General features: G+C 42.4%; 1 protein-coding gene across 6 annotated transcripts in view; it reads right to left on the bottom strand.

The window, feature by feature from the left end:
• The window catches only part of ABTB3 (ankyrin repeat and BTB domain containing 3), a 183,377-nt gene that overhangs the window by 33,933 nt on the left and 124,747 nt on the right, over window positions 1–24,697 (bottom strand). For 2 of the 6 annotated variants that reach the window (XM_064654894.1, XM_064654892.1), the window contains exons 5-12: window positions 12,770–12,935; window positions 9,328–9,417; window positions 6,116–6,217; window positions 4,904–4,997; window positions 4,660–4,795; window positions 4,079–4,102; window positions 2,813–3,033; window positions 1,207–1,385 (exon numbers count right to left, since the gene is read on the bottom strand). In XM_064654894.1, coding sequence (XP_064510964.1) covers window positions 1,207–1,385; window positions 2,813–3,033; window positions 4,079–4,102; window positions 4,660–4,795; window positions 4,904–4,997; window positions 6,116–6,217; window positions 9,328–9,417; window positions 12,770–12,935 — 1,012 coding nt within the window. The remainder of the gene's footprint in view (window positions 1–1,206; window positions 1,386–2,812; window positions 3,034–4,078; window positions 4,103–4,659; window positions 4,796–4,903; window positions 4,998–6,115; window positions 6,218–9,327; window positions 9,418–12,769; window positions 12,936–24,697) is intronic. The other 4 variants (XM_064654895.1, XM_064654893.1, XM_064654897.1 and 1 more) reach the window with 3 other exon arrangements.

The raw sequence follows: 24,697 nt of genomic DNA, 5'->3' as shown, positions 1-24,697 counted from the left end.
CATAAATACCCATACAATACACACTAATTGCAAAGGCAAAGCTTGTGGGAGCAAAAGTCAGAACAATGCTGAACAAATATTTGGGATTTGCTCAGGACTCTAGTCCAAGCCCTCTTTTGCAGCAAGATACAAGAAATACATCTGTGTAGGCCATCACTAGCTATACCAAGTCTGGAACCTTTTAGTATTGCATGCCTATATGAGAACCTCCCCCCTTTTCCACATTATTTAGGGTATTGCTTCAGATGCTAAAAATGATTTGCTCTTTACTGTTACACATAGAGTTAGGTGAGAAATGTTACTTAGTTTTCACTTAAAAAGATCATACCAACATGTATTGTAGTGCATGAGGAAAAAGAAGAGCAATCAAATAATTTTGATGCTTTTCATCACTAAAATGATTTTCTGGGAGCAGTAAAGTTGACATGGCACTCTTTGGGAGTGACTGACTGTCAGGGAGACCAGTAGAGAAGAGACTATTGGTTATAAAAAGCTTTAAATTCTTCACTAGGTAAGACATTTTCCTCTCCTTGCCAGCCCCATGATCATCCCTTCTGCCATTATATTTACAAACACAACAGTACCTCCCTCAAATGGTTTTGTTAGTCTGATTTGTCTGGCTAAGAAAATGTCAACTGAAAAAATAAATCTGAGGAGACTGCAAGAACAAACACACAGAAGATTTAAGAAAATTATCTTGTTCTGTGCTTGTAGAAACCAGCCTCCCCACAAGTTTATGAGTCCAAATCCCACATGAAGGGAAGAGAAAGTCATGTGAGAGGTTAAAGAAATCCGAAGTAAACATGAATACTAGCTTTGTTGTATGGTCCTGTAAAACAAGTTGGATAAAGTCACTCTTTGGGGTTGGTTTAGTTATCAACATCTCTTGCCGTACTGCAGTGACCCTTTTGACTTTAATTTCACCACTATGCAATGGCTTCTGTTGTCTCTCCAGCTTATTGCTAACATCAGTATTAAGCTGTTCTAGCAGGAGAAGTGATTAGCTTGTGTGTTTATAACCCATGCTTCCACAGTGAAAAAAACAGAGATACATAACACAGATAATAATAATAATTGTGTGCAGTCTAAACAAGCTTTGGGAGAGCTGTGCAAAAATAATATTGCAAGCTTTTGTGTCTTTTTTGTGTCTTTTGTGTCAGGATGGGAATAAGGCTGATTTCCTTTAAAACGCACAATTTATCCTACCTTGCTGGCCTTCAGTATCTCAAACATCAGAGGCAACCCTTGTGTGATAAGCTCCTCCGTGTACTCTTCTTCCTGAATGGACTTGAATTCCTTTAGCAAGCACTGGATGAGGGGTCGTCTGTGCTGCTGGAAGGACGTGCGCAAAGACTCCAGCCACGTGTGGAGCGTCCAGGGAACACCTACGGACAGAGGACAGAGCTCATTCCCAGCTTCAGGAACGGATGTGCCCTTCTGCTTTTTTACCTTTACTCATGTTTAGATTTTACGCCAAAACTGACAAATAACACTAGAGATCAAATTCCTATTTATCCCTAATTAAGAAGGCTGGCAGTTATCAGTACACCCCAGACCTAATGCACAGAGGCTTTCCTCCAAATGCTAAGAGAGGACTGTGGTCTCTCTGCTCATGTAGCCTCCAGCTTCTCTGCTGAGACTGCCAATTTGTGGTAATTGCTGTGGTGTTCTGTGTAGCAAAAGCCTGTTGGAAACTAGATTTACACTAGCTTATTTGTTTGAATGTGGCCCTGGAGAGCCATTAAATGGTAAAAAGCCCTGGTTTTGGTCACTACCCACCTGGATTCAAACTGGTGGTCTTCAGATTAAAACTTGCTTTAAGTGCTATCCCCTGTCCTCCCCTGATCCTTAGTATTTTCCCTAAACTGCATTGGGTGAGTTAAACAGATCAGCCTTTTTAAGTAGATTGTCATGGCAGAATCACTCTCCAGGAAGTTAAAGGGAACTGCTCCCATGCACTGAGCGAGAAAGCACATGGAGCTAATGTACCTCTGCAGGCATGAGGCTGGACGTGACCTAGTTTCTGCTCTTGCAGAACGGAGTGGAAGGAAACACAAGATGTTTGGCAATGAAAGGTTTTTCCTTCCATTTCAGAAAATGTTAAATGCCTGGAGACCACCCCCACCACTCTCTTGTTCATCTCCAGAGCTTTGCCTGCTCAGCCCAACTGGCAAGCCCTGACCCACGCCACATGTCCCCAGGGCTGGAGCACTGCACCAGGCAGAGGCACGCCAGGCAGTTGGGTCTCTCTGAACACAGATAAATGGGGATGGTAAACACACAGTCCAGATCCATTTCCCTCCGCACTACCCAGCCACCCTCCCCACAGGCAGAAGTGACTTCCCAGCAGGCTGGGATGATCAAGCCCCTCAGTGAGGGGCTGGCACACCACAGAGCCGGCACACCAAGGAGTCAGTTCCCTGCTCCTGCCTTTGGAGGTTCACAAGTCTCAGAAAATAGAAGTTGTTTTAATGGTGGACTGCTTTACAGCAGAGCGCAAAAGAGGAGCTGTAGGAGGTGGCCCACGGTAGCTGAACACTGCCCCAGAGCCTTCCCGACGCTCTGCCATGCAGCAGTACAGGAGGCTGCCCAGGGAAACCACAGTGTCCTGCAGAAAAGAGCCACTGACCCCTGAACAGGCTGTGCTGTAGAGCTGAAATGGGCTGGGAACCTGTCAGATCTCCCATCATCATCTGCTTCCAAAAGAGGAGAGGAAGATGTGACTGCGGTCGGTTTAAGCAACAGCCCATCAAGAGTGTTTCTTATAGTGGTCCCTCCACAGGTGAGGATGAGAAAGGACAGCAGGACTGACCTATGCTCCGTATGTCAATGGTCACATCCACGTAGCCGTGCTCGGCGCTGTGGTACATGGCCTCCTTCAGGGCTTTCAGCTTGGCCTTGCTGTTGCGGCTGGCGCAGAGCGGAGCTGCTGCCGAGTCGGGCAAGTCTGTTCCCTCAGCCAGGATCTCCTCCAGTGACAGAATATCGCTCTTCTCCTTCTCTGGCTGAGCAAGCAGTTTACGAAAGACATTCCTGTCAATCACAGCATGACAGAGAGAGGGAGAGAGGGCAAGAGAGGAGAGGAAGGGGAGAGCAGTGTTAGTGCCTAGGCTTTCGTTGCACTGGGTGTACTTGCTGTGACGTGGCAAGTTAGGACACCTATCAAGGAAATTAATCCAACTAATGGCAGAACCAGCTGAGAGCAGACCCGAGGCAAGCACAGCTCCTGCTAGCCCATCTGCACTGCCTGGGACACATCTGCAAGTCACTGCTGTCAGGATAGGAACCGTACAGATGTCGCATGAATGGCGGCATCTCATGGGAACAGAGACTTGTGAGCTAAACATGACTCAAAACTTCTTCAACAATCAGGGAAGGCCAAGGTGCTTCTGGACAAGCTCTCAGGATTTCCACCACGGAAGGTACCTGAGAAGGGAGCTACCTGGAGCTACCAAAAGCACCACCACTTGATTAACACTCAAAGCAGTCTGGGAAAGCTAGAGCAGCTAGACATTCAACAAGGCCAGTCAGGGCAGGTTCAAGCACATCTGGGACTACTCTACAAAGCCACTGATCCAGCTGGGCCATCAAATAACAAAGCCCTCGGGTTCGTACCAGCATAACCTCATCAACCTCAACAGTGTTTCTCGTGGTTTTGCAGCCGTGAAAAGAGAAACTAGGCTGGCTCCCTGGAGCCCACCTCCCTTGTATTCTGATGTCCTCCCTGCATCTGCTTAAGACCCCAGCATGGTCTGTCCCAAACAAATTTAGGGCAGAGAGGGAAGGAGGAAGGCATGTGTGTGAATGGTATACAGGTAGGAATATAAGAGCCAGAGTCTGTGACATGGACAGCCAGCAGCCAAGCCAAGGAGAGGCCCAGGTCCTCCTCGGGCATGTGGCTCCCATTCATGCTGGCTGAATGTGAGACTTCAATAACCAAACTGTCCTCTCTGTCCCAGGGATCCCTTGCAGGCTCCAGATGGGCAGTGCTGTGTGAACCCGCCCTGACGTGCTGTTAGCATGTTGTTAGACTGGCAGCTCATCTCTAAGCAAACAGACGGCAGGTACTGTCTCTAACCTGTATCTATGTTCCTCTGGATGGCTACAATCAGAAAAGTAGGAACGTGAAGATCATAATACTAATTCATTACACTGCAGTCAACTCCTGAGTGTTGCAAGATCATGCATGCCAGGTGCTCATGTCATTACTTTTTTTTTTTTTTAAATTTGCAGCATATATACAACATTAAGACACGCAGGACTTTACAGAAAACACAGATGTGGAAACTCTATTCAACAGAAATTAAGGCTGCAGCAGTACAGACACAATTCACTCAAACCTGAGAAATATGTCAAGAAATTCAGAAGGAATGTCTTTGGCATTCCTTTCTGCTGTCATATCAGCTGCCATTTAACAACCACTGCATTGAACGCACCACGAGGAGTCCCCTTTCTTTTCTTTTTTTTACATCAGATATCAAAAAGCAGCTTGTACCACCAACTGGTTTAATTCACATGCTAACAGAAAGCCTTACATCTCTGCTCAGTTGGTGGCATGTTCAATTTGTTCATGCAGAAATTTCACCCGTCTGCTCAAACTGGATGCCCAGGCAAAAAATAAGCACTTGAACGATGCCACTAGACTTGTTCCCACTCTACCTGTGTCCATGTGCAGCAGCCTGACTGAAAGAGTTCATGTCACCTTGTGGATTCATGGAAATGCCATTCCTGTACATTGTTCCTATCATGGGGTCAGCTCCTCGCTCCAACAGCAAACTGACGAGTTCAAAATTTCCTGCAAGTCAAGAGGTACATTTTTACTTCTTTTAAAATCCAATATTTGCTCACCTAAACCATAGATCCCAGCTGAGGAATTGTTACAGTGGGAGGAGAAAATCCTTACCAGCAGCTGCTGCCAACTGTAAAGGAGTTTCAGAGTAATTTTCCTCTCCATGCTCCAAGGAACCTTCTACCTTTGCTCCAGCATCCAGCAACAGCTAGAAAGAAAATTCACCATTTAGAGCAACTGGGGGTATCACAATCTTCAGAGTTCATGAACAGTGACAAATGAGAATCTAATGCTTCTTGTTATCTGAAACCAGATAAAATGGAGACACGTGACATGCAAATTCTGCCCATTGTTTCACAGAGACAAATTAATTCCTTTTTTTGCTCATTTTACGCTGCCGAACACCAGGAGCACTAGTGTCCAACTTCAGAGCCAAAAAAGTGTAACCCAGTGTTTTCGAGTGGGAAATGGGGTAAGGTCAGCGTTAGGAAGTAATGCACTGAAGATGGAAGAAAATTAGCCCGACAAGCATCCTTCCTTCATGGTCTTCTAGAAGCCCAGCACCATCCAAAAATGGATCAGATTTCAATTGCCTCCATCTTTTATATAAAGACATGGTCAAAAGAAAGGCAATTCTTAAGAACCAATTGCAGCAATAACTCCAAAAGCTCTGGTCTCCATTGGGGACACTTTCACAATAAATAACAAGAATGCTATAAAAAAAAGTGGCCAAGGAGAGCAGGATGGAGCCTGTGCTCCAGCCCCTCTTTTGGCCATTTCTGTCTTGAGGCCTTCACAGTTTTGGTGCTTCTTTAAGTGTGTCATAGACACAGCTATTTTGAAGAATAAACCTTCTCAACTTTTGAGATGCCAAAGCATAGAACCAGCATATCCCACAGGACACCTCGATGGGGTAAGGAGAGCGAGGGCTTCTCCCCCTTTGGAGCAGCACAAGGGCTGTTGTCCACCCCTCTCCAACCAAGGCAGCGGTTTTGTGTTTGCTAGAATATTATAGCGTAAGAAAGTGCAATGAATGAATAAACAAACATATAAAACAAGTGGTCAGGAAGGAGCACAAGGAGTTGTCAGACTTTCTTTGGTGCAACTTTGCTTTAAAATTGTCCTACTTAAGCCTCATATTGGTTAAGGTTTGATCACCATACTCACTACATAATAAGTCTATTATATATCAGTACACTCTTGAAGAAGCAGGAGTAACCAATATGAGTATGACAAGAGGATGCTGTTTTGAGATGGATGTAATTAGAACTGAAGAGGAGGGGGAAAAAAAAAGAATGAGATGCAGGTAGGGAAATACAATAATACCTGAACTACAGGAATATGTCCATGCAACACAGCAAATGTCAGAGCTGTCCAATGGCGGGTCTCAGGGTGGACGGATGGGTATTTATGAGCAGTACTGACAACCTACAAACAAATTAAAGTTATTTTTTTAAAGAGCTATATGTAACAAAATTCAACTTGCCTGAAAGCCAGGCATGTGAGGGAGTAAGTGAAATAGAAAACCTGGGAAAGGTGCTTTATAAAATGATTGGCTTCATATTTTTCCTGCAAAATTTTTCTCAATATTAAAACTGTTCATGCTGATTTGACAGCTTGAATTGAGTTCTTACCAAATGAAGTCTTTTACCAACTACTGTAGCTCCATCTAAACCACTGGCCACCAGATTCTTTTGCACAAGGGCAAAACATCCACAGCTGGTTACAACAGCACACACTGGGGAAGCAAGGATGGATCAGGACACTTACAGCTAAGGACCACTCCCACTGACTTCTCCAGACCATGTATCAACAGCCCCAGGCCTTGGGATTGCTCCAGGCCCAGCCAAATTTCTTTGCACTTAAATCAGTATGACTTTTGTCACTGCCATCATGAAGGACACATCACAAGCCCTACCCTGGAGCTTGCAAGCATCCTTCCAGACTCCTCCTCTCTCACCAGAGGAAAAAGAGATGTGAGAAGCAATGGGGCAGAGTGGCACTTCAGAAATGTTTAAAGAAAACTGCTTTTTACTGCCTTCTCCTGTCTGAGTTAAAAGTGCAGGGTGGTGACAGTTAAAAGAGATGCAAACTATACCCTTAGAAAACAAAATGCTATTTTTCAGATTGCTCCTTCCATTTTCTTTGCCTTAGTGCCTTGTGCTTCTAATGTAGACTTGGGGAAGATGAATAACCATTCTTTGCTTCAGTTTCCCTGTCTTAGAGATGGGGGTATTAATATTGATGAGGTTCACAGATATGGTAAAATCTAATGAACGTTTGCAATTCGAGACTGCACACTCAGATGGAGTGTGACACTAAAATTCAAAATCTTGTTATTGATCTTCAGAAGAGGACTAAAATGAGAGTAAAAGATGCACTGTCTCTCTGTTTCACCAGCCAGCTATGCTTTCACTACCTTGTCTGAAGTACCTTTATCCATACAGGGGAGCGGGACCAGGTATTAAATATTCGGTTCCATTAGCAGCTCACATTTCCAAGCGCCACATGCAGTGTTTTGCCAAAAGCAGGCCCTCAGTCCCAAGGACAGGGATGAGGGAAAAATCTGAAGAGCCCATGCAGATCCCACAGCTTGCCAGAGGAGCGGATCTGCACCAGCACCTGGCTGTTATCGCCCAGATTTGCCAAGGAGAGACCTCGAAGGGCAACAGGAGGAGTGTGCTGGCCTCTGAACAAAGGCACAGGGCTTCTCAGGGTCTGGGTTTGCTCAGAAGGAAGAGGATCAAGCAGCTCCAGCCTTGGGGTTTAGGATGTGGAGTAAGAGCAGCAGAGGGTAAGGATGGGCAGGACCACGGTTTAGTGAACGCATCCAGCTCCTCCTCAAGCACATGTCCCCACCACTGTTCGGGGCAGTCCATGGAAAATGGCAAAGAAAATGAAGTCATTTTAACTCCTTTGCTCCTTTTTTTTTTTTTTTTTTGTTTAGAGTTCTTTCCAGCCGACACGGTGTTTGCAAAAGACCTGTGGCTGACCAGGCTTTTAAGGTTGAGGTTTGCTGAGCAGCTACAGGTCCCATTGACTAGAGAGCAAACTGCAGCTTCTCAGCACATCTGGAAATAGAGTCCATTTTCACTAAAGATGGGCAATCAAAAAGGGAGGTGCCTAGCATTTTAGGCTACTTTTGGAAACATATTTGCAAAGTGAAAGGGGGAAAATTATGCAGGCACCTGACAGAGTATTTATTTTTGTTCATGGTTGATTTGCCTTTTTTTTGCCTTAATTGCCCAATTTGCACAGTTGGTTGTGGTGTGCACAAATCATCTTATAATTGCACGCCATAATTATTCACAGTTCTTGTCCCAAAGTGTTTTCATTTGATTTTAGAGCAAACACTCTACAGTAATGAATCGAGGAGGTTCACATTCCTCACTGGAGCTGTTCTCTCAGATGTCAGCAGTTTCAGGAAGACAAAACTGTTTAAATTAGCATTTGATTCAAGTCTGACAGATTACTGGAGCAATTGGGAGGACTGCTCCTAATGAAAACTCACCCTAGCTACCAAATAATGCCACCTCATGTCTGAGCCACAGACAGGGTTAAAGGAGAGCTCAGTCTCTATGCCCATTCAGTCTTTGGGCTCGCTAGGGGTTCAAATATTCAGTTATTGTCAGCTCTTGGTGGTGTGCTTGAATGTGGGGAACTGAAATCACCAGCTGATTTCATGATAGTAACAACTATCAATCTCCTACAGGTGACATCCATTTCTACTTTCAAATTACACTTCTCAAAAGTGCAAAACGTCTGTCTGAAGCAGTGACTACAATTTATCAGCTCGCTCAAGTCCAAACAGAACAGATGGAACATAGATAAGTGAAGCAGACAGCTTAATTTACTCACGACTTCAACAAATTGAAACTAGAATCATTAACAAATAATTCTTTCGTGGATTTTCAAACGGCTCTTTTAAATGTACATACCTGCATTGCACAGAGTTGGACCACAATCTGTTTGGTGGACAGATTGTGTAAGTTTGTGATGTGCATTCATCAAAAAGACATTAATATTCTGGAAGCTTCAAGCTCCTCATCCAACAATTTTTAGCCCAAGGCACTTTGTAAAACAAAACAATGGAACCTACATAGCACTTGTGTGCTGGGGATGCTTACCTGGAACATCCCTATGCATAGAAATGCTCGAGCTTTTGCAGGTTATCAGATGGGTGTTTCTTTTACCCTCTTCATTTAAACCCAGATGAGATTCAGGGAGTCCTTCCAATAGCATTAGAGCTGCGCTTCATGCTAGTGCTAATGCCTGTATTCATTTGCAGTGTGCAAACACAACTAAATCAGTATTACCTGTGGGTTAACTCCGATGACTTGACCATTTCTATGCAGTGAATCCCAATGTTAACCTAACGCCATTTGATTTCACTATTCATTTCAAGTGGTCCCATCCAGGATAACACAGATTTATTTTCTTTTTAATTCTTGGGATTTTCGCTCTGCTAGAGTTTCAGGGGGTAGTTTAAGATGTAAACAAACAACAGAACAAAGATACAACCAACAAAAAGTCCTCACCTCAGCATTTAGATCTGCTCCAGCATCTAGCAGCATCTGCACCATAGCCTCATCACCCCTGACACAAGCATACATCAGTGGAGTCATGCCCTAGTTCATTTTTTGGAGTTAAAAAACAAAGGAATTGACAAATTTAACACAGAACTCTCTTTGATTTTTTAAAACAATTATTCAAGTATATATCATCAAGACTAACAATATGTATTTAATGAAAGCCATTACCTCTGTTACACACAGGCCTCTCAGAGTAGGAAAAGCCAACCATTTTTGTAAAAATTTCCATTTTTGTTGTCACTTGCGTTGACTGCTTGTATTTTTCATATTACCTTCAGTATGGTAAGTGGAACTAGGCGTGCCAGCCTCACTCCCTCCTCATATACTAAACTGAGTATTTTTGTCTTTGGGGCCCCAGCAGAGAAATGTTTTCACCAAAGCAACTATTATTTCCACTGGTATTTTGAAAAGACAGTAATTCTCCTCAGTTTTCTATGATCACAGTGTCATAAAATCTAACTTTTTAATTACTGAAAGAGCCTTTAAAACATCTCAAGTTTCTTTTAAGATAGGTTAGATTTGAGCACAGCTTTTTCAACACGGATACTGTAAGGGGCTGGAAATGTCAAGGCTTTGTATAGCACTCTCTAGCAAACAAGGACTTAATTTTAAATGAAATGCCAGATAGCTTTGTTGCAAGTTGCTGGCTCTAGGAAAACAAGGCCCTTCTTGGAGAAAAAGTAGATTAAGTGACCCTTCTATACAGAATCACTGCAATGCAATTTGTATTAATCTGAAATACCTGCTATGGCTGATCACCGTCTCCCTTAAGGTAAGTACTACTGTGGCTGTGGTAATGAATCCAGATGAAACCATGAAAAAAAAAAATCATTAAATCTACAGTAAATTGTAATAGCTGAAGCTGTTTATTAAATACAGTAGGGGGTGTTGACCAACAGCCACCAGTTGTTTTGCAGTAAATCTCCTGAAGCACACAGATACCTCTGATGCATGTTTTTAGCCTATGCTTAGGTCCCCCAGTAAATCTGCGGTCAGATGACAGTCCCTTTGCTGTTTAACCTCAATGCTGCTCTGAAGTGATTTTCAGAGAAACTGGAGGTACCCAGCCTGCCCAGATACAGATCCATGACAATGCTTTCCCTAGCAGGAGCCCAGTACCACTATTTTTGCTGAATTACCCCACTTTTCCTGTCTGTATGCAGGGCTAAAGGTAGTGGGTTCTTATGTATGGAAGGGCTGCTCTTGTAGAGACAATATAAATTAAGGTTTGTCCCTGCAAGGTCCTTAGATCCTCCCTGAAACACACTGAGCATTTCCCAGGATCCAATCTGCAGTGTACTCATGGAAATGCAGAGTAAGGGAACAGGTACTTGGGGCCTCATACCATTATTAAGAAAAAACAAGTTCACCCCAGGCAAGGGAAGTTCTTGGGTGACTTGAAGTTACTTGCAAAGAGAATTTGAAATTACTTCAGCTACAGTCAATAGCAAAACATTTCCTTTGGCAGTCAACAAACACTACAGGAACAAACAGGACCATGAGAATTACAAAAAATTGTGTTTGTGCCTTGAAACACAAGGATAGGATAGCAGTTTAAAATTAGATACATGTCCCTTCAACTATTTTTTCAATTTCTGTAAGTGGCATCATTCCATAATTAAGTCAAGTGTTCAGCACAAGGGGTCTAACCTGATCTGTAGAAAAAGAATTCGAAAACTGGGTGCCAGGGCTCCCCCCTGCAAGACACAGCACATAGGGAGCCATGGTGAAGAATCCTGTGGCAACACCCAGAGCCAAGGGTCTGCCTGGGAACCACACAAGATATTTTGGTCCTGCTGATGCTGAAGAAGGACTTACAACTGGCTAAAAGGGGCCCAGAATATCATGCTGCGGTATCAGGGTTTTAAAGAGTTAATGAGGTCTCTAACCTCCCCTTCCCTTGGACTGCTATGCCTGCTGCTTTTGCCTCTGCCAGTCCCCCCAGGCTTGCCCAGCAGCTCAGCCTTTCACTGCAGCACCATTCACCCTCCTCTCTTTGCATGTGGGAGGAATGGATTTTTAATGAGCTCATCATTAGTGTTCGAAGCACACACAGGAATATGGTAACAATGTGCACAATCAACACAAAGGGCACTGGCTTTCGGCAAAATACAAAATTACTGTCTTTCTTTCAGCTTTGTATCACTTATGACTCTGTCCTGCAAGATGTGGGACATCTGATCCAGCGAACCATTTAAGCACAGGCTTAACTTTCACCCAAACAGGATGTAAAAGCATGTGTTCAGAGTTCAACATATGATTAGGTACTCTGATGAACCAAGCCAGAGTGTTCCCAGTTTTCAGCCTGGAGGACAGAGGAAATATGCTGTGAAAAGTTTCCAGGTTGAGACTAACTTAAAATAATAATAATTTTAAAAAGTATAATGTATGAAGCTTGGAATGAGCTGTCTAAAACTGGGGTTTTTTTGTGGGGAGTATTGCCCTGTTCTAAAGCTTCTCTCAGATGAATTCACAATATTGACTCAGACTGAAGCTACTGAACAGAAATGCAACTCACATTCCTGGAACAGCATTCATCTCAGAAGACCTAAGTCCATGAACAGCCCGGCTCCTGTCCCAAGTGACCACCTCAGAGGTGGGAGCGACCTGGCTCCTGCCAAAGAGGATGCCACAGCTCTGGGAACATGCAGTGATGAACTATCATCAGGGGCACCAAAAAAGTCAGGGTGCTCTATTTCAAAAAGAAACATGGCCTGACCTCAGTGAGCATCACAGTCCAGCAGATTGCTGCCAGGTAGCTGCAGAGGGCAGGTTTATCCCCAGACATAACCACCAGCCTCACTGGGGTGTAGCTCCAGGGAAATTTAGGCTCTTCAACTGGTGGATGTTGGCCACAATGACCAATGGAGGGGTAACTGCTGAGATACTTTCACTCCTGCAAGGGTAGTTTGAACTGGGCTGAACTCAGTAAAAGAGTGCCAGCAACCGATCTGCTGACAGGAGTTCTGTGGTGCACATGAAATGCACTGCAGATCCCGGAGCAGCATTCAGTGGAAGGATGTTCACCTCACAAAGCCCTGTCTCACACCACTGTTCATGGCATTGAAGCAATTTTAAGTATTCAGATCAACACTAAGCTCTCTTGGGATCTTCTGGCTTCACTCGACTCGGTTCAATGTTAAGAAGATTCCAGGGGTGCAGTCGCACTCATGCTGAGTTACCCCAGTACTGACAAATCAATACAACTCGAAATGACCCAACTTAACGCAGATGTTGACCTGTCAGAGCTTTAACTCAATGCAAAGTAATGCAGGAAAAGCATTAAGGTCCTATCTATGAATAGCTGAAAGCTGGGGCTCATTTTCTGTGATAAGCAGACAAAACTCCCACATTTCACAGTTACCTCTTTAAATTTCTATCCCGTTACCTGTTCACTCATGCTGTTAATCCCATCTGGCCCCAGCAAGGATATGGCTTGTTTAACCAGATCCGTTCGGCCACAGTTGAGCATCCGAAAACCGAGGTCTTGCTTGAACTTCGCTTCAGTGGCAACTGCATCCAGTTTCCGAGACGCACAAAAACAGTCGTCGATTCTGTGGATGTGAGAAATAAACTCCCTCAGAGGACAATCAGAGGACAGACCTTGCTGTCCCTAGGAAAATAATACTTTGCCCTGTCTTTGAAGGATTTAGGTCATGCACACATCCTTTGACCTGTATGTGCGAGGGAAATGCTGAATGGAAAATGATAATGCAAGCTAATGGAGATTGCCCTTGGTCTCTCTTTCATGGGACAAGTTATACATTTCATTAAAAACTGGGCAAAAAAAGCACAGCTTGCACTTGATTTTGTTTCCCTGTTTAAGCAATGCACAATACATTCTCACCACAAGTTTTTCTTTCTCTGCATGGCAAGGTTATCCAGTTCCCCTGATCTCTGAAAACTTTCAGTGACTTCGGTAAGCTTTGAATTTACATCAAATGGATGTATAATCCATTTGTTGACAATACAACAAAGAGAAAATACTGTCACTCCAAACACCTACAGCATAGCTCCAGTAAGAGGGAAGCCTTTTTGGAGCAGAAAGTGCTAAGTCACAGAATCCCAGACAGGCTGAGGTTGAGAGGGACCTCTGGAAGTCAGCTGGTCCATCTCCCCTACTTAAGCAGGGCCACATGTACATCAGACCACCGTGCAATTGGGGACAAGGCAATCTTGCCCGGTAATCGTGGCAAAACGCTGCAAATCCTTGCTGGCTGTGTCTGACACATCAGATATCATTCTTTTAAGGTCTTATTCAAACTGTAAACTGATATCCATTCCAAATAAAAGAAGGCCTAAGAGTTATTTGGCCAAGATGTGAATCTACAGCTCCAGAGAGAGCCAGGCAATTCAAATCTAATGTTTATCCAACTTGGTTTCATCTTGTTAAAAGACAGGTTTGCTTTTCTTTCATGCTGAGGAGTGTCTGGAGCAGAGGGTGTAGTCCAAATCCACAGTGCTTTTGCTGTGAACTTGGATAAAGGACTGTTTGGAAAAACACCGCTTTCATTCTACAAAAATGCTAGGTCAGAAAATGAGGGGCTACTTATGAAGAAAAACCAAAATAGAGATCAAAAGTGAAAAAGTCAAGCATACATCAAATATTTGTTTTCTATTTCATATTTTAAAAAAAGCAGCAAATCAAAAGAAAAATACAAACAGCACATCATTATAATTTAAATTTCTTCTTCAAAGTTCTTTATCAGAGCTTTATAAAATATATAACACTGCTTAATATTTAACAGCAGCATGTAACAAATATGCTGTTTATATAGAAGCAGTGGTATGTAGCAATAGCTACCACTTCTCCTCTTTCAACAGAGGAAGGAAAGTGAGATGGAAAATACAAAGTGTTTTGATCAAAGCTTGTGCAGGTTTGAAACTGGCATCTGAGCTCAGGCTTGCTCTCTGCTGTGCTGAGCCACAACCAGTCTGGAGGACAACAGATGTTTGTTGATGTTCATTCTATGTGTTCAGTTTGGGCTTTGACTGCTAAAAAGTTCATGTCCTAAGAATGCAAAAAAGGTATGCTTGGAGTATCACTACTCAGGGGAACAAGGATGATGTTTCATCACAACAGTATGCTGCAAGATTAATGGACGACACTCAGTCACAATAAACGCACCGCAACAGCAACAGCAGATTCTGCACCAGTGATATGCCCACAAGAGAGAGGAAGAAAGCAATGCATAGCAAGGCTGGGGTTTCTGCAGTAGTTTCTGACCGAGTTTAAAGAAAAAGCAAAACCAGCACAGACATGCAGGGCTGAGCTCACTGACACTGAGATCCATGGGAGCAATTGAGGCTAAATACATTCACACCATATGGCTCGTTTCTGACACAAGAGCTACAGCAACATTTGATGCTTGTTACCCCCATCCATGAGATTCTGGAAATCATCTGTGCCCTCCTTTAATGCATGGCAAAGATAAAGCATGCTCAGAAGTTAGGTGGTGGGGGTTTTGGTGCATGGAGAGAGTCTGGACCTTCCAGCTGCAGCTGGCCATTCCCAGATGACTCTGGGCTCTAAACAAGATGGTTCCTCAGCAAAGTGGAAAGATCTAGATATTCTCTGCAGAGGTGTCTGTCACTATGAATCACTGCCTGTGTTAAGTCACTGCTCCATAATTTGTACTGAGGTATATAACCTACACTGAATAAAATGGGTCAAACCCAGTGCTGGCAGAAACAGAGTTTCACTGACGTCAGCCCAGCTCGGTGCATGAAATATGATAGCTGATGATCTCCTCTTTTAAAAAAAACCAGATTTTGACCTGAGTTGCACACCCACACAAGGAAGGAAAGACCAACATGGACCTATCTCACCTACCATGTATGGGATGCCCAGATCTCTACACTGGCATGGGTTCAAAAATTACTTGCTTCTTCACTGGGAACTCCTTCATGAATTGGCTCTGGTCTCCTACAAGCATGTCAGTTCACCTGCTTACTATAGTCAAGGAAGGAAACCCATGAATTCTTGATGATATTGAGTATCAGCGAATTAGTACTCTTTAATCAGCTGGGGGGATAAATGTCTTGGTCCAAGGGCTCCAGGATGCTACAGCTGTAAAAACACTGCAACAATAACATGGATGCAGGAGTGCCTGGGCTGACAAAGTCCGATCTACACCAAGTACCACAAAACAAGAAACCACAACTTAGTACCACTACCAGTGGCCCACTGCCTTTTTATACCCCAAAAGGACCCATTGTGAGTTACAGCCCCAATTTATGGGACATAGCAAAGGAAATTATATGGCAAAATCTGATACAGAGCACTGTCAGTGACCCCGCTGTCATATGTTGACTAATAAAATGGATAGTGATCAAACTGGTGAGTTTAATAGAACAAGAGCATGACTCGAGGGAAAGGAACAGAGGATGAGAAGAGAAAGCACAGCAACATCTCAAAAAGCCAGAGAGGTGAATGAGTTAAAGAAAAGGAGATTTAACACGTACTGATAAAAAGTAGTGACGAGACATCAAAAATGATCAGGAACTACAAGTACAAATAGAAGAACACAGCATCACTTTTAACACTGGAGAAAGCCAACTAGGAAGACAGTACAGTAGGCAGAAGACTGAGCAGAAACATTTCAAAATGAAAACTGAAAAATCAAAAAAAACCCCAAACCCATCAAAAATCAAACTTAAGCCACCACAGTGCTGCATTTTCTCTCAAGTCCTCTTTCATCCCATTCACTGTATAGTGTTGATTCCAAAAGAAGCAGAGAGTGTCTGCTCCGTATTACACTGAATAAAGGGATACTGCTCCATCACGGACACCATTCAGAATCATAAACATCAAAGAATGCAAGAAAAAAAAGGAGGAAGGGAACAGACACCCAGGCTTGACTTGATCAAGACTTAACTTTGGACTGAAACAAACACACTGACAAGCTATGAAGAGGTGGGAAAGGGATGGGAAGAAGCTTAAAAAATAAGGCTGAGGAGGAACAGTTAAGTCAGCTAAATATATATAGGGTCACTTTTCAGAGTTGTGAAACTGTGCCTGCTAAGCAAGGGAAGAGAGCATAAGCGCAAAGAGAGCTGGAAACCTCCCCAGCTGCACAGTCAGTTCATGGCCCTTTTGCCAAAAAGTCTTTGTGATCTTTCCAAGTGCACAGGAGGCTGACACCAGCTCAGCAGCAGGATGTCCCCCCAAGGCCATCTTGGTTTGTTGCCAGAGTCTGCCAGCCAGCAGAGTTTATCCTTTCAGATGGTTTCATCCTCATCAGAGGTCATCCTTTCCCCAAGACTTGCAGAAAAGGTGCATTTTCATTGAAGGGGCAGGGAAGGTTGGTGAGAGAAGCAAAAGACCAGGGGGGCCAATGCTCTTCTCCTCCTCTTCTACCAAGGGACAGTCTTAGGATGGCAGGACATCACAACACCAGATGCTGGCTGGGTTAGGTGAACTTTGAGGTCTCCCAGAGGCGATACAGTAACAAAGGCAGGACCGATCAACATCCTTTGAGGGTGATACTCTCAAAAAAGACAGAGTCCATTCTGGATTTTCCTATTTCCTGTGGGGCTGGGCAGGCTCCTTGGCACCACCACCACTGTACACACAGTACACACAGTCTCACTCCCAGAAGTGAGATTAAAATTGAATTAATAATATACACTGATCCTAGTCCTTGTGCTCAACAGCAAATCCACCCCTTTTAATTCAGAGTTTCGATCACACAGACTATCATCTCTCTAGCAGGTCCCTCCGCAGCGTGAATCAAGCAAACAATTGCCTTTATAAATAATAGGAAAAATAGAAACAAGTGAAATAATCTTGATTTTATATTTGCAGTAAAGCTGTGACCACATTTTTTAACTTATAATGCAATACGATTTTCTCCAAGTCCTCTTTTAATTCCTCACAGATATTGCCTCTACAGCAGTTATCTTCAAGATCATTACAGTGTTGCCACTGCACAGAATTAAATTTACCGTGGCTTTATATGGGGAATGCCATGGTAACATTAATTATTTGCAAATGGTCACTGTCAAACACTGCATGGTGACCATGACATTCTATCATATCCTGAAATACTCAGACCTCTGAAAGGAGTCAAAGATAATCTTCTTCATTTGTAATGGGTCCTAGCAGTACAGAAAACTATTTTCCTTTTCCCAAACTCCCATTATGAAAACATAATGCAGCACTTCTACAGCACTGGTTTAAACACAAGGGTTTGGTTGGTTTTGTTGGTTTTTTTTCATTTTCACTCAGACTGGCTAAGATAGAGTCTGTGCAGATCTTTAATAAGTTAGTCATGGGTTGAATACATTTGGGAAAATGGATGATTCAAAGGCAAAGTGTTTCCATCGTAACTGGTAGATGCAGTTGATTTAAAAGAAATGGAGTGCAGACTGTATTGAACAGCAGGACAAATGCTCCCCTTTGCTGAAAGGAACAGATCATCACACTGATAGCCAAGCATCACAATCTTGTTTGTCCACCTGGGACTTGATCACCAGCCCTTTCAATTAAAAGAATGATAATCTAATAATTAAGTCCGTCACTTTAGCTCTGTGGAATTTATTCAATCTGTTCTAAATATGAATGAGGTCTTGAGTCAGAAATTACACTTCAGCTGGTTGAAGTCTGGAAGGAGGCATATTTTAGCCAGCAGGATACATGCATTTGCAATGCTGAATTTCTTGGGGTCATGGATTGCCGTTTTGATCTGGGTTGCACAGCCCATAGCACAAAAGGGTCTTGTTCCTTGTCTGGGGCTCTTCACTGAGACTACAGACACAAACAAGAGTAAGAGCAAGAGTAGGAGCAGCAGACAATTTGATTTAAATTTGAGAGCACTATTCCAATGTGGTACTTTAAAAAGGACTATAATGTTGATATTAATAGACCTGCAATATATGTAAATACTATACTGAGACAATGATTTGCATTTTCAGTTTTGGAGAGAGGGAAATATAAACACAAACATGTTGATCAAAGTGATGAAGAGCACTACTTTTTAATGTAGATATAGAAGATCTCCATTTACTTTAATCAGGAGCTAAATTAAGACAAGAAATAAATACTCCAGATATTTATTATCCAACCTCTTATTCTTGTCAACAGTCTGAGACTAAACTGGTTAAAAATACTGGAAAATACATTAAAAAAGTGATGTGACTATCAAATCAAGACCAAATCTGTATTTCAAAACAGTCTTAGTATTCTAGTTCCACGTATATAGGTCGGGAACCATGTTCAAAATTGAATCTGAGTTCAGATTCCAAACAAGGCCACAGTATCATTGGAAAACTTCAGTATAGATTCATCTTTCATATAAATAGAGAGCACAAGTCTTCACTAATAAGTGGAAGACAGTATGTTACCTGTATCCTGATTATTATATTCAGGAATGTAATAAAGGGACATGTAATGTAATATATTCAGGAATGTAACAAAAGGAACAGAGCATATGAAACAGCAGCAATGATCTGGGAAAAAGATGGCTTGATCCTAAAGCCTGCAAAAATGCAAGTGTATTCTGCCCTACAAGTGAAGAAGAACATGAGGACCAGGTCCTCCCCTTTCAATATTTTTTTTTATTATTGTTGTCTTCCAGCAGACGGTTGGCAGGACAGGTTGAGATTCACCCCAGGAAACCTGTGCTCTACCTTTTAAGTAATAAAATCTCCTTCATATGCTGGCACCATCTGCCCCAGGGAACTGCTGGATTTTGTCAAGTAGCTTCTTTGCTACTGCTTGTGTTTTTCTATCTAATTACAGCAATAGCCATGGCTGGTGTTAAAGCAGTAGTGAAAATCTGTGGGAAGAACAAGAACATTCAAGAAAACTGGCAACTACCAACCGTCCCTACTTAAAAGTGGCTATATCTAATTAAACAGCAGAATTTCTTTGCAATTTTATACTCTCTCTCCTTCTCCAGAAACTCAGCCCCTTACCCAGCACATTTTAAGAGAGAGCAAAGAACAGTGGAAATATTTTTCTGCCTTCAAATCTCTATTTATTACAGTCTATTTATATTTTCATGCTCTAGTACAAGCACAAGATTTCCATAAATAAAACATTAAATGCGACTCTTCTGCTTTCACTTTCAAGTTAGAATTGCATATGTGTGGTATAGTATTAGGATGACACAGCAAATGGTATAGCCTGCTCTGAAAGAACAAAATAACACATCTTCCCTTTCCATTACCATATCTTCCCCTTTCTACAGTTTTAAGAAAACTCTCTAGAATGAGCCAAGGATGCTCTCATGTCAAATAATCTTCACTCTTCAGATGGATAATCCTATTTTCCTGAAGAGCCTTCATTAAGAGGGATGGTCCCAGACAGAAAAGCAGACTTAGGTATTCCCAGGACAAGGCTAATTGGAAATCGGGACTGATTTTCAATTAAAGACCGATTTTCAAAGGCACTCAGACACTGCATTTGCCCAGAGACCTTTCTGGATCACAGCTGTAAATGCAACTCTGAGCACTGGGTGAGACTGTGAAGGGCAGCAGCTGAGGGAGCACATGGGACTGGAGGGTTAATAAACCTGGTCCTATGCTGCAGCAAGGCTTGGATATATCTACACTTTCAGTCTGAACTTACTCATTACTTGCTAATATTCACATACTCCCGTGTCCATGCTGTCCTTCAAATAGTATATTTTTCCTTCCATGGTGTTTACTCCTGATGTATTTCTGGAGAAGGGCCACACGTTCCCTCAACACCCACTTCGCCCAGCTGAGTGAGTCCCTTTCTTCAAGTCTGCCTTCATGAGAACATTTTGTCAAAAATCAAATCACCCCAGCCCATTTCTTTCTACCCTGTCCAAAGTGAATATTTTCTTGACCAGGACACAGGATTTGTGATTCCACATCACTTCCTACCACTTTTATGTGGCATCAAAATTTTCCTGCTTCGACTGGAAATACCTCTCCCGATGCAGCCTCAAAATACATTTGCTTCTTTCATGGCTGAGGAAAAATCCACTTTTGTGGTTTACAATCATCCTGAGATTAAATACTGCTCTAAAGCCTTTCCCACCACCTTTCCAATACTCTGCTCTCAATATAGTATATATTATTCTGCATATATAGTGTATATCTTACAAATACACTGCAGTGTGTATTTTTCTATTTAATCTCCACATGTTTGCCTTCCGTTTGTGGAAAACTGCATTTCATCCCATTTATTTTGTCCCAGGCCTCAAGGTCATCCACTTTTTCCTGGATGATTTCCCAAACTTCCTCTGTCAGGACAATGCCTCTCAGCATCATGGCATCAGCAAATTTTAGCTTCATGAGCACACTGCTAAGATTTGTGCCAAAACCCTTTCTGAAAATTAAAAAATACCAGTTTTTAAGAGTGAGAGCTGAAGGTCCCAGCTTGCAACCCCATCTCAGCCAACCCAGCGCTTGCCACTTCTCTTGAAGCCAGCCCCTGCTCACTTTCCAATTTCTTTTCTAACCCCCATCTTCTCCATCTTAATAGCTCTCTGCATGGACTGTATCAAATCTTCACTCAAGTCCAAACAGATGAAATCTACTGAATTTCCTTGGGGTAGAAAATCAGTTATCTTATCAAAAAAGTTATTAGATTAGCCTGGCAAGATCTATCTTTAGAAAATCTGTGTCACATTTTATCCCATTTTTCCCTCAACAACATGTCTTTAATCAGTCTTTGCTTGAAAAAACATTCAAAGGCCTTGCACTAACAGCCTAGAATTTTCCTTGGATCATTTTTCATCCTTTTCAAATGTTGGGCATTACTATTATTAATCCTTAGAGTTATGGCATCACTCCAGGCTTTGTTAAAAATATTTCCCTCTGACCCCCTCATTTTGTGAGGCAGCTTTTTCTCTTTGTTGGGATAGAGGTTATCTGTTCATCCTGATTTGAGTGCATTAAGCTGCATAATTTGCTCTCCTTTTGATTACTGTTTTTCCATTTTCATAACCTTGTTGCTGTGATTTATTTTTCCAACAGGATTTTCTTCCCCAAAACCAGAGGCAAAGTATTCACTTAAGTTCTTGGGTGATGGCCTCTGTTGGCACTGATGCACACCTCTCACAGGTGTTCCAGCATCTTTACATCCTCCAGGATTGTCATGATATGTTGCCACCAGAAATGAAGCCCCTGACTCTGACAAAAAGCACAGTCTTTGTGCTGAGCAATACAGGATGCTCCTCCCTTTCTCTGTTCCTCTGCTGTCAGCCTCCCGTCCCAGATGTAGTCATGCACCAGCATCCTCCCCACCATGTCTAACACATTGGGTTTTATTCGTTTTAAGCAGAATGGAGGAAGGAAAGACATGCAAAGAGCTTCTTGTGTTTAGCTGAAGCAAGGGAAAAAGTACCCCTTGCAGACGTGATTATAAGGAGAAGCCAAAACCAGGCATCTGTTTGCAGCCAGGCAGTTCCAGTGCAGACTGAGCACTGATGCTACCTTACTGCAGTAGAAAGGCAGGTCAACACAGTTTTTACCACTATGTCCCTTTTTGACAACAAATCACCTTCATCCCTGATGTCTTCAAGGTCTAGACCAGAGAGCAGAGCACCCACCTTCACCAGATTCATGCCAGCAGACAGCTACCTTGCACACAGTTCTCTACTGACCCCACACAGCTGCCCCAGGTGGCCCAAAGGGCCTGTGTACAGGCAAGGCTTTATTTAACTGTGGTCTCCCACTGTGATAATATCCTGGACACAACTTGGATTGCCATCTCAGCTAGTGAGATGCACTGCATCCAGCACTCAAATCCATCTGTGAAACCTACCTCCTTGCAAAAGGTGGAAACAACTGATCTGTCTAAAGCTTTCTCTCCTGGGGGAAGGTGACCATTTATATGCCTGTTCATCTCTGAAAGCTGGGGAGAGGGAAGAAACTTTCTGGCCCATCTGCTGCTGTAAAATGAAAAGAAGTCAGGAAGGATACAGGCAGCTCCTGACTGATTCCAGCTTCCCTCACTCCTCTGCCCAAAGCAAGCACAGCTCCTCTTTCAGGAGATGAAAACATTGAAAGAAATTAAGGCGATGGATTTTTTAAAAAGGATCAGAAAAAGAGTGGAACAGAGGAATGAAAGGCAGAAAAAAAAGCAGAGACAATTTACACAGCCACAGATCAGGAACCTCATGGCTGGAGTATGTGCTGTGCTGGGAAGTGTCACATGAATCTGCTGGGAGATCTCCATGTTGTAGTCCAGATAAGAAGCTGAACATTTGGGTTTTATCCAAACTGATCCTGAACTTCACAGCCTTTTGAGATCCTGCCAATCTCTCCCTCTGCCCATATGCAAGTTTTTCTCCAGCATGGAAGGTGATTTTGCTTTATGTGTTTGCAATGACAGGTTGTGAATCAACACAACAACCATGAAGTTATCACATGGGACCATGGGAACTTTTGGGTTTAGGTCTCTATGTTTTAGGGACTAAAGAAGATCGTGAATGAAAAGCCTAGAAATTGAACCAGTTTCAAGGTTCTACTTGCTCACCATAAAAGTAACAAAATTTATCAAACTAACTGCATTTAAAATCCTCCAGCTTTCATCTGTCACACAGCTTATTTTAAAAGCCATCCCCTGCAAAGTTGTATTCCCCCATCCAGTGTTTGAATTTATGGAACTGATGCTCACTGAGGAGCTGAGAGTTGGAAAGGCACCCTCCCTAATGGGGAGGCATGAAGGATTTGTGTTTGGCTTATGACAGTCGGGAGTGCTGAGGGTCTGCTGAATATAAATAAAAAATTACAAGCTGCAAAGTTTCAAATTAACATCCTCACATTATTCTTCAGAAAAGTTTGGTCCTTCCTTTGATCTCAGGATTACAGACAGTCGTGGTCTTATTTGCAGCTACACAAAGAACCTGCTGCACTATAGTGGCAGTTGGCACAGACCTTAAAATAAAACCCAAAGCACATGAATAGTCATTTGCAGACCTCTGTCAGCACTGTAGAGAGACTGTCATTTTGGGACATCAATGGATGAATTGGGCCCCTGCAGTCAAACACGGGCATACTGCAAAGGCTGGTCTCTCTAAAATCCAGAATTTGCCTCAGGAATCATTTCTCTTTTTATTCTCACCTGATTAATCCCAGGCTGCGTTCTTCAGGCTCATTCCCACTTGCAAGACAAGCAGGACAACAGCAATCATTTGTGTTCTTTGTAAAATGAATCCTTATTGGCAACTTATAAACTAAATGCTGATTTGTTCCCCATAATTAATAAATTCTTCTGCAGTATAATACAACTCTCTACAAGTTCAAATTATTTGAGACTCCTGGAAAATTGTCTAACAGTTGATGGCATATTTTATATATATATATATATATATATATATATATATATATATATACACACAGAGAGAGAGTCAAAATACAACTTTAGGAGTGGTATACTCTAAGTTCTTTTAATCCTCAGATATTTAACTGTATCTACCTTAATTTTTAAGACAGAGGATGTAGGGTAGAAACATTATTGCCTTATTTGCAATCCTGCCTGAATACTTGGAGAGGTATTAAATTAATTGTGCCTTTTCAGAACCAACTGCTAGGTCTTCAGACAGTGTGTAGCACCTACACCTGTAAGTCCTGACATTTCAGTAGGGACACAAAATGCAGCACTTCTGGAAATGAGGGCCGAGATGGGAAGCAATTACAGCCAAGGTTTGAAATGTGAAATGCTCAAGATTTGGCTTTTGAAATTCAACATATTTCTTCAATTAAATATTGAATAGCTGTGACTATAAAAAGCCTATGTAGATCTCGAATTAAAGTATTATACTCTCTGGTGAAAGAGGAGGTCAAGGCCAGAGCCAACAGAAGGCAGCTGCTCCGATGAAGGTTGTCACAGCTAATCACAGGAATCACCCCTCTGCTTTCTGTGCTGCAGGAAAGAATGCACCTACTGCTGTATGGACAGGCAGACTGCTCAAAATTGGGGTTTGGGTACAAATTTGTGAAGCAATAGCAGTAAACAATTTCTACTTTGGCAGATTCAGAATGCCTTTTCATATAAAAATCAAAACCAAACATGTTCTTGACTCCAGAATGGCCCTAGATCGTACTTTTATACAAGTACACAATAATAAGGCAAAACAGACACTAAAAACATATCCTGGCAATAAATACTTTAAGACTCCATTAGAAAACCCAAAGGTCACATCTGATACGTGAAAAAGTCAAATTATCTAAGCTGACATTTACAACTGATTTGAACTGACATTAGCATGAAAAATACAATTTCACTGCAAGAAGTAGTCTTACCTATAAGTTTAAATGTGCCCTTTAAGCATTAATGCTGAAAACAAAGCCCTGAAAAATATCTGCAGCCCTGCCAATTACATTTCAGTACTTT

This window comes from Pseudopipra pipra, chromosome 5 (assembly GCF_036250125.1).
Source record: "Pseudopipra pipra isolate bDixPip1 chromosome 5, bDixPip1.hap1, whole genome shotgun sequence".
In the NCBI taxonomy this organism is placed as follows: domain Eukaryota; kingdom Metazoa; phylum Chordata; class Aves; order Passeriformes; family Pipridae; genus Pseudopipra; species Pseudopipra pipra.
The sequence above is the reverse complement of the archived record's forward strand: the minus strand, read 5'-3'. Positions and strand labels throughout refer to the sequence as shown.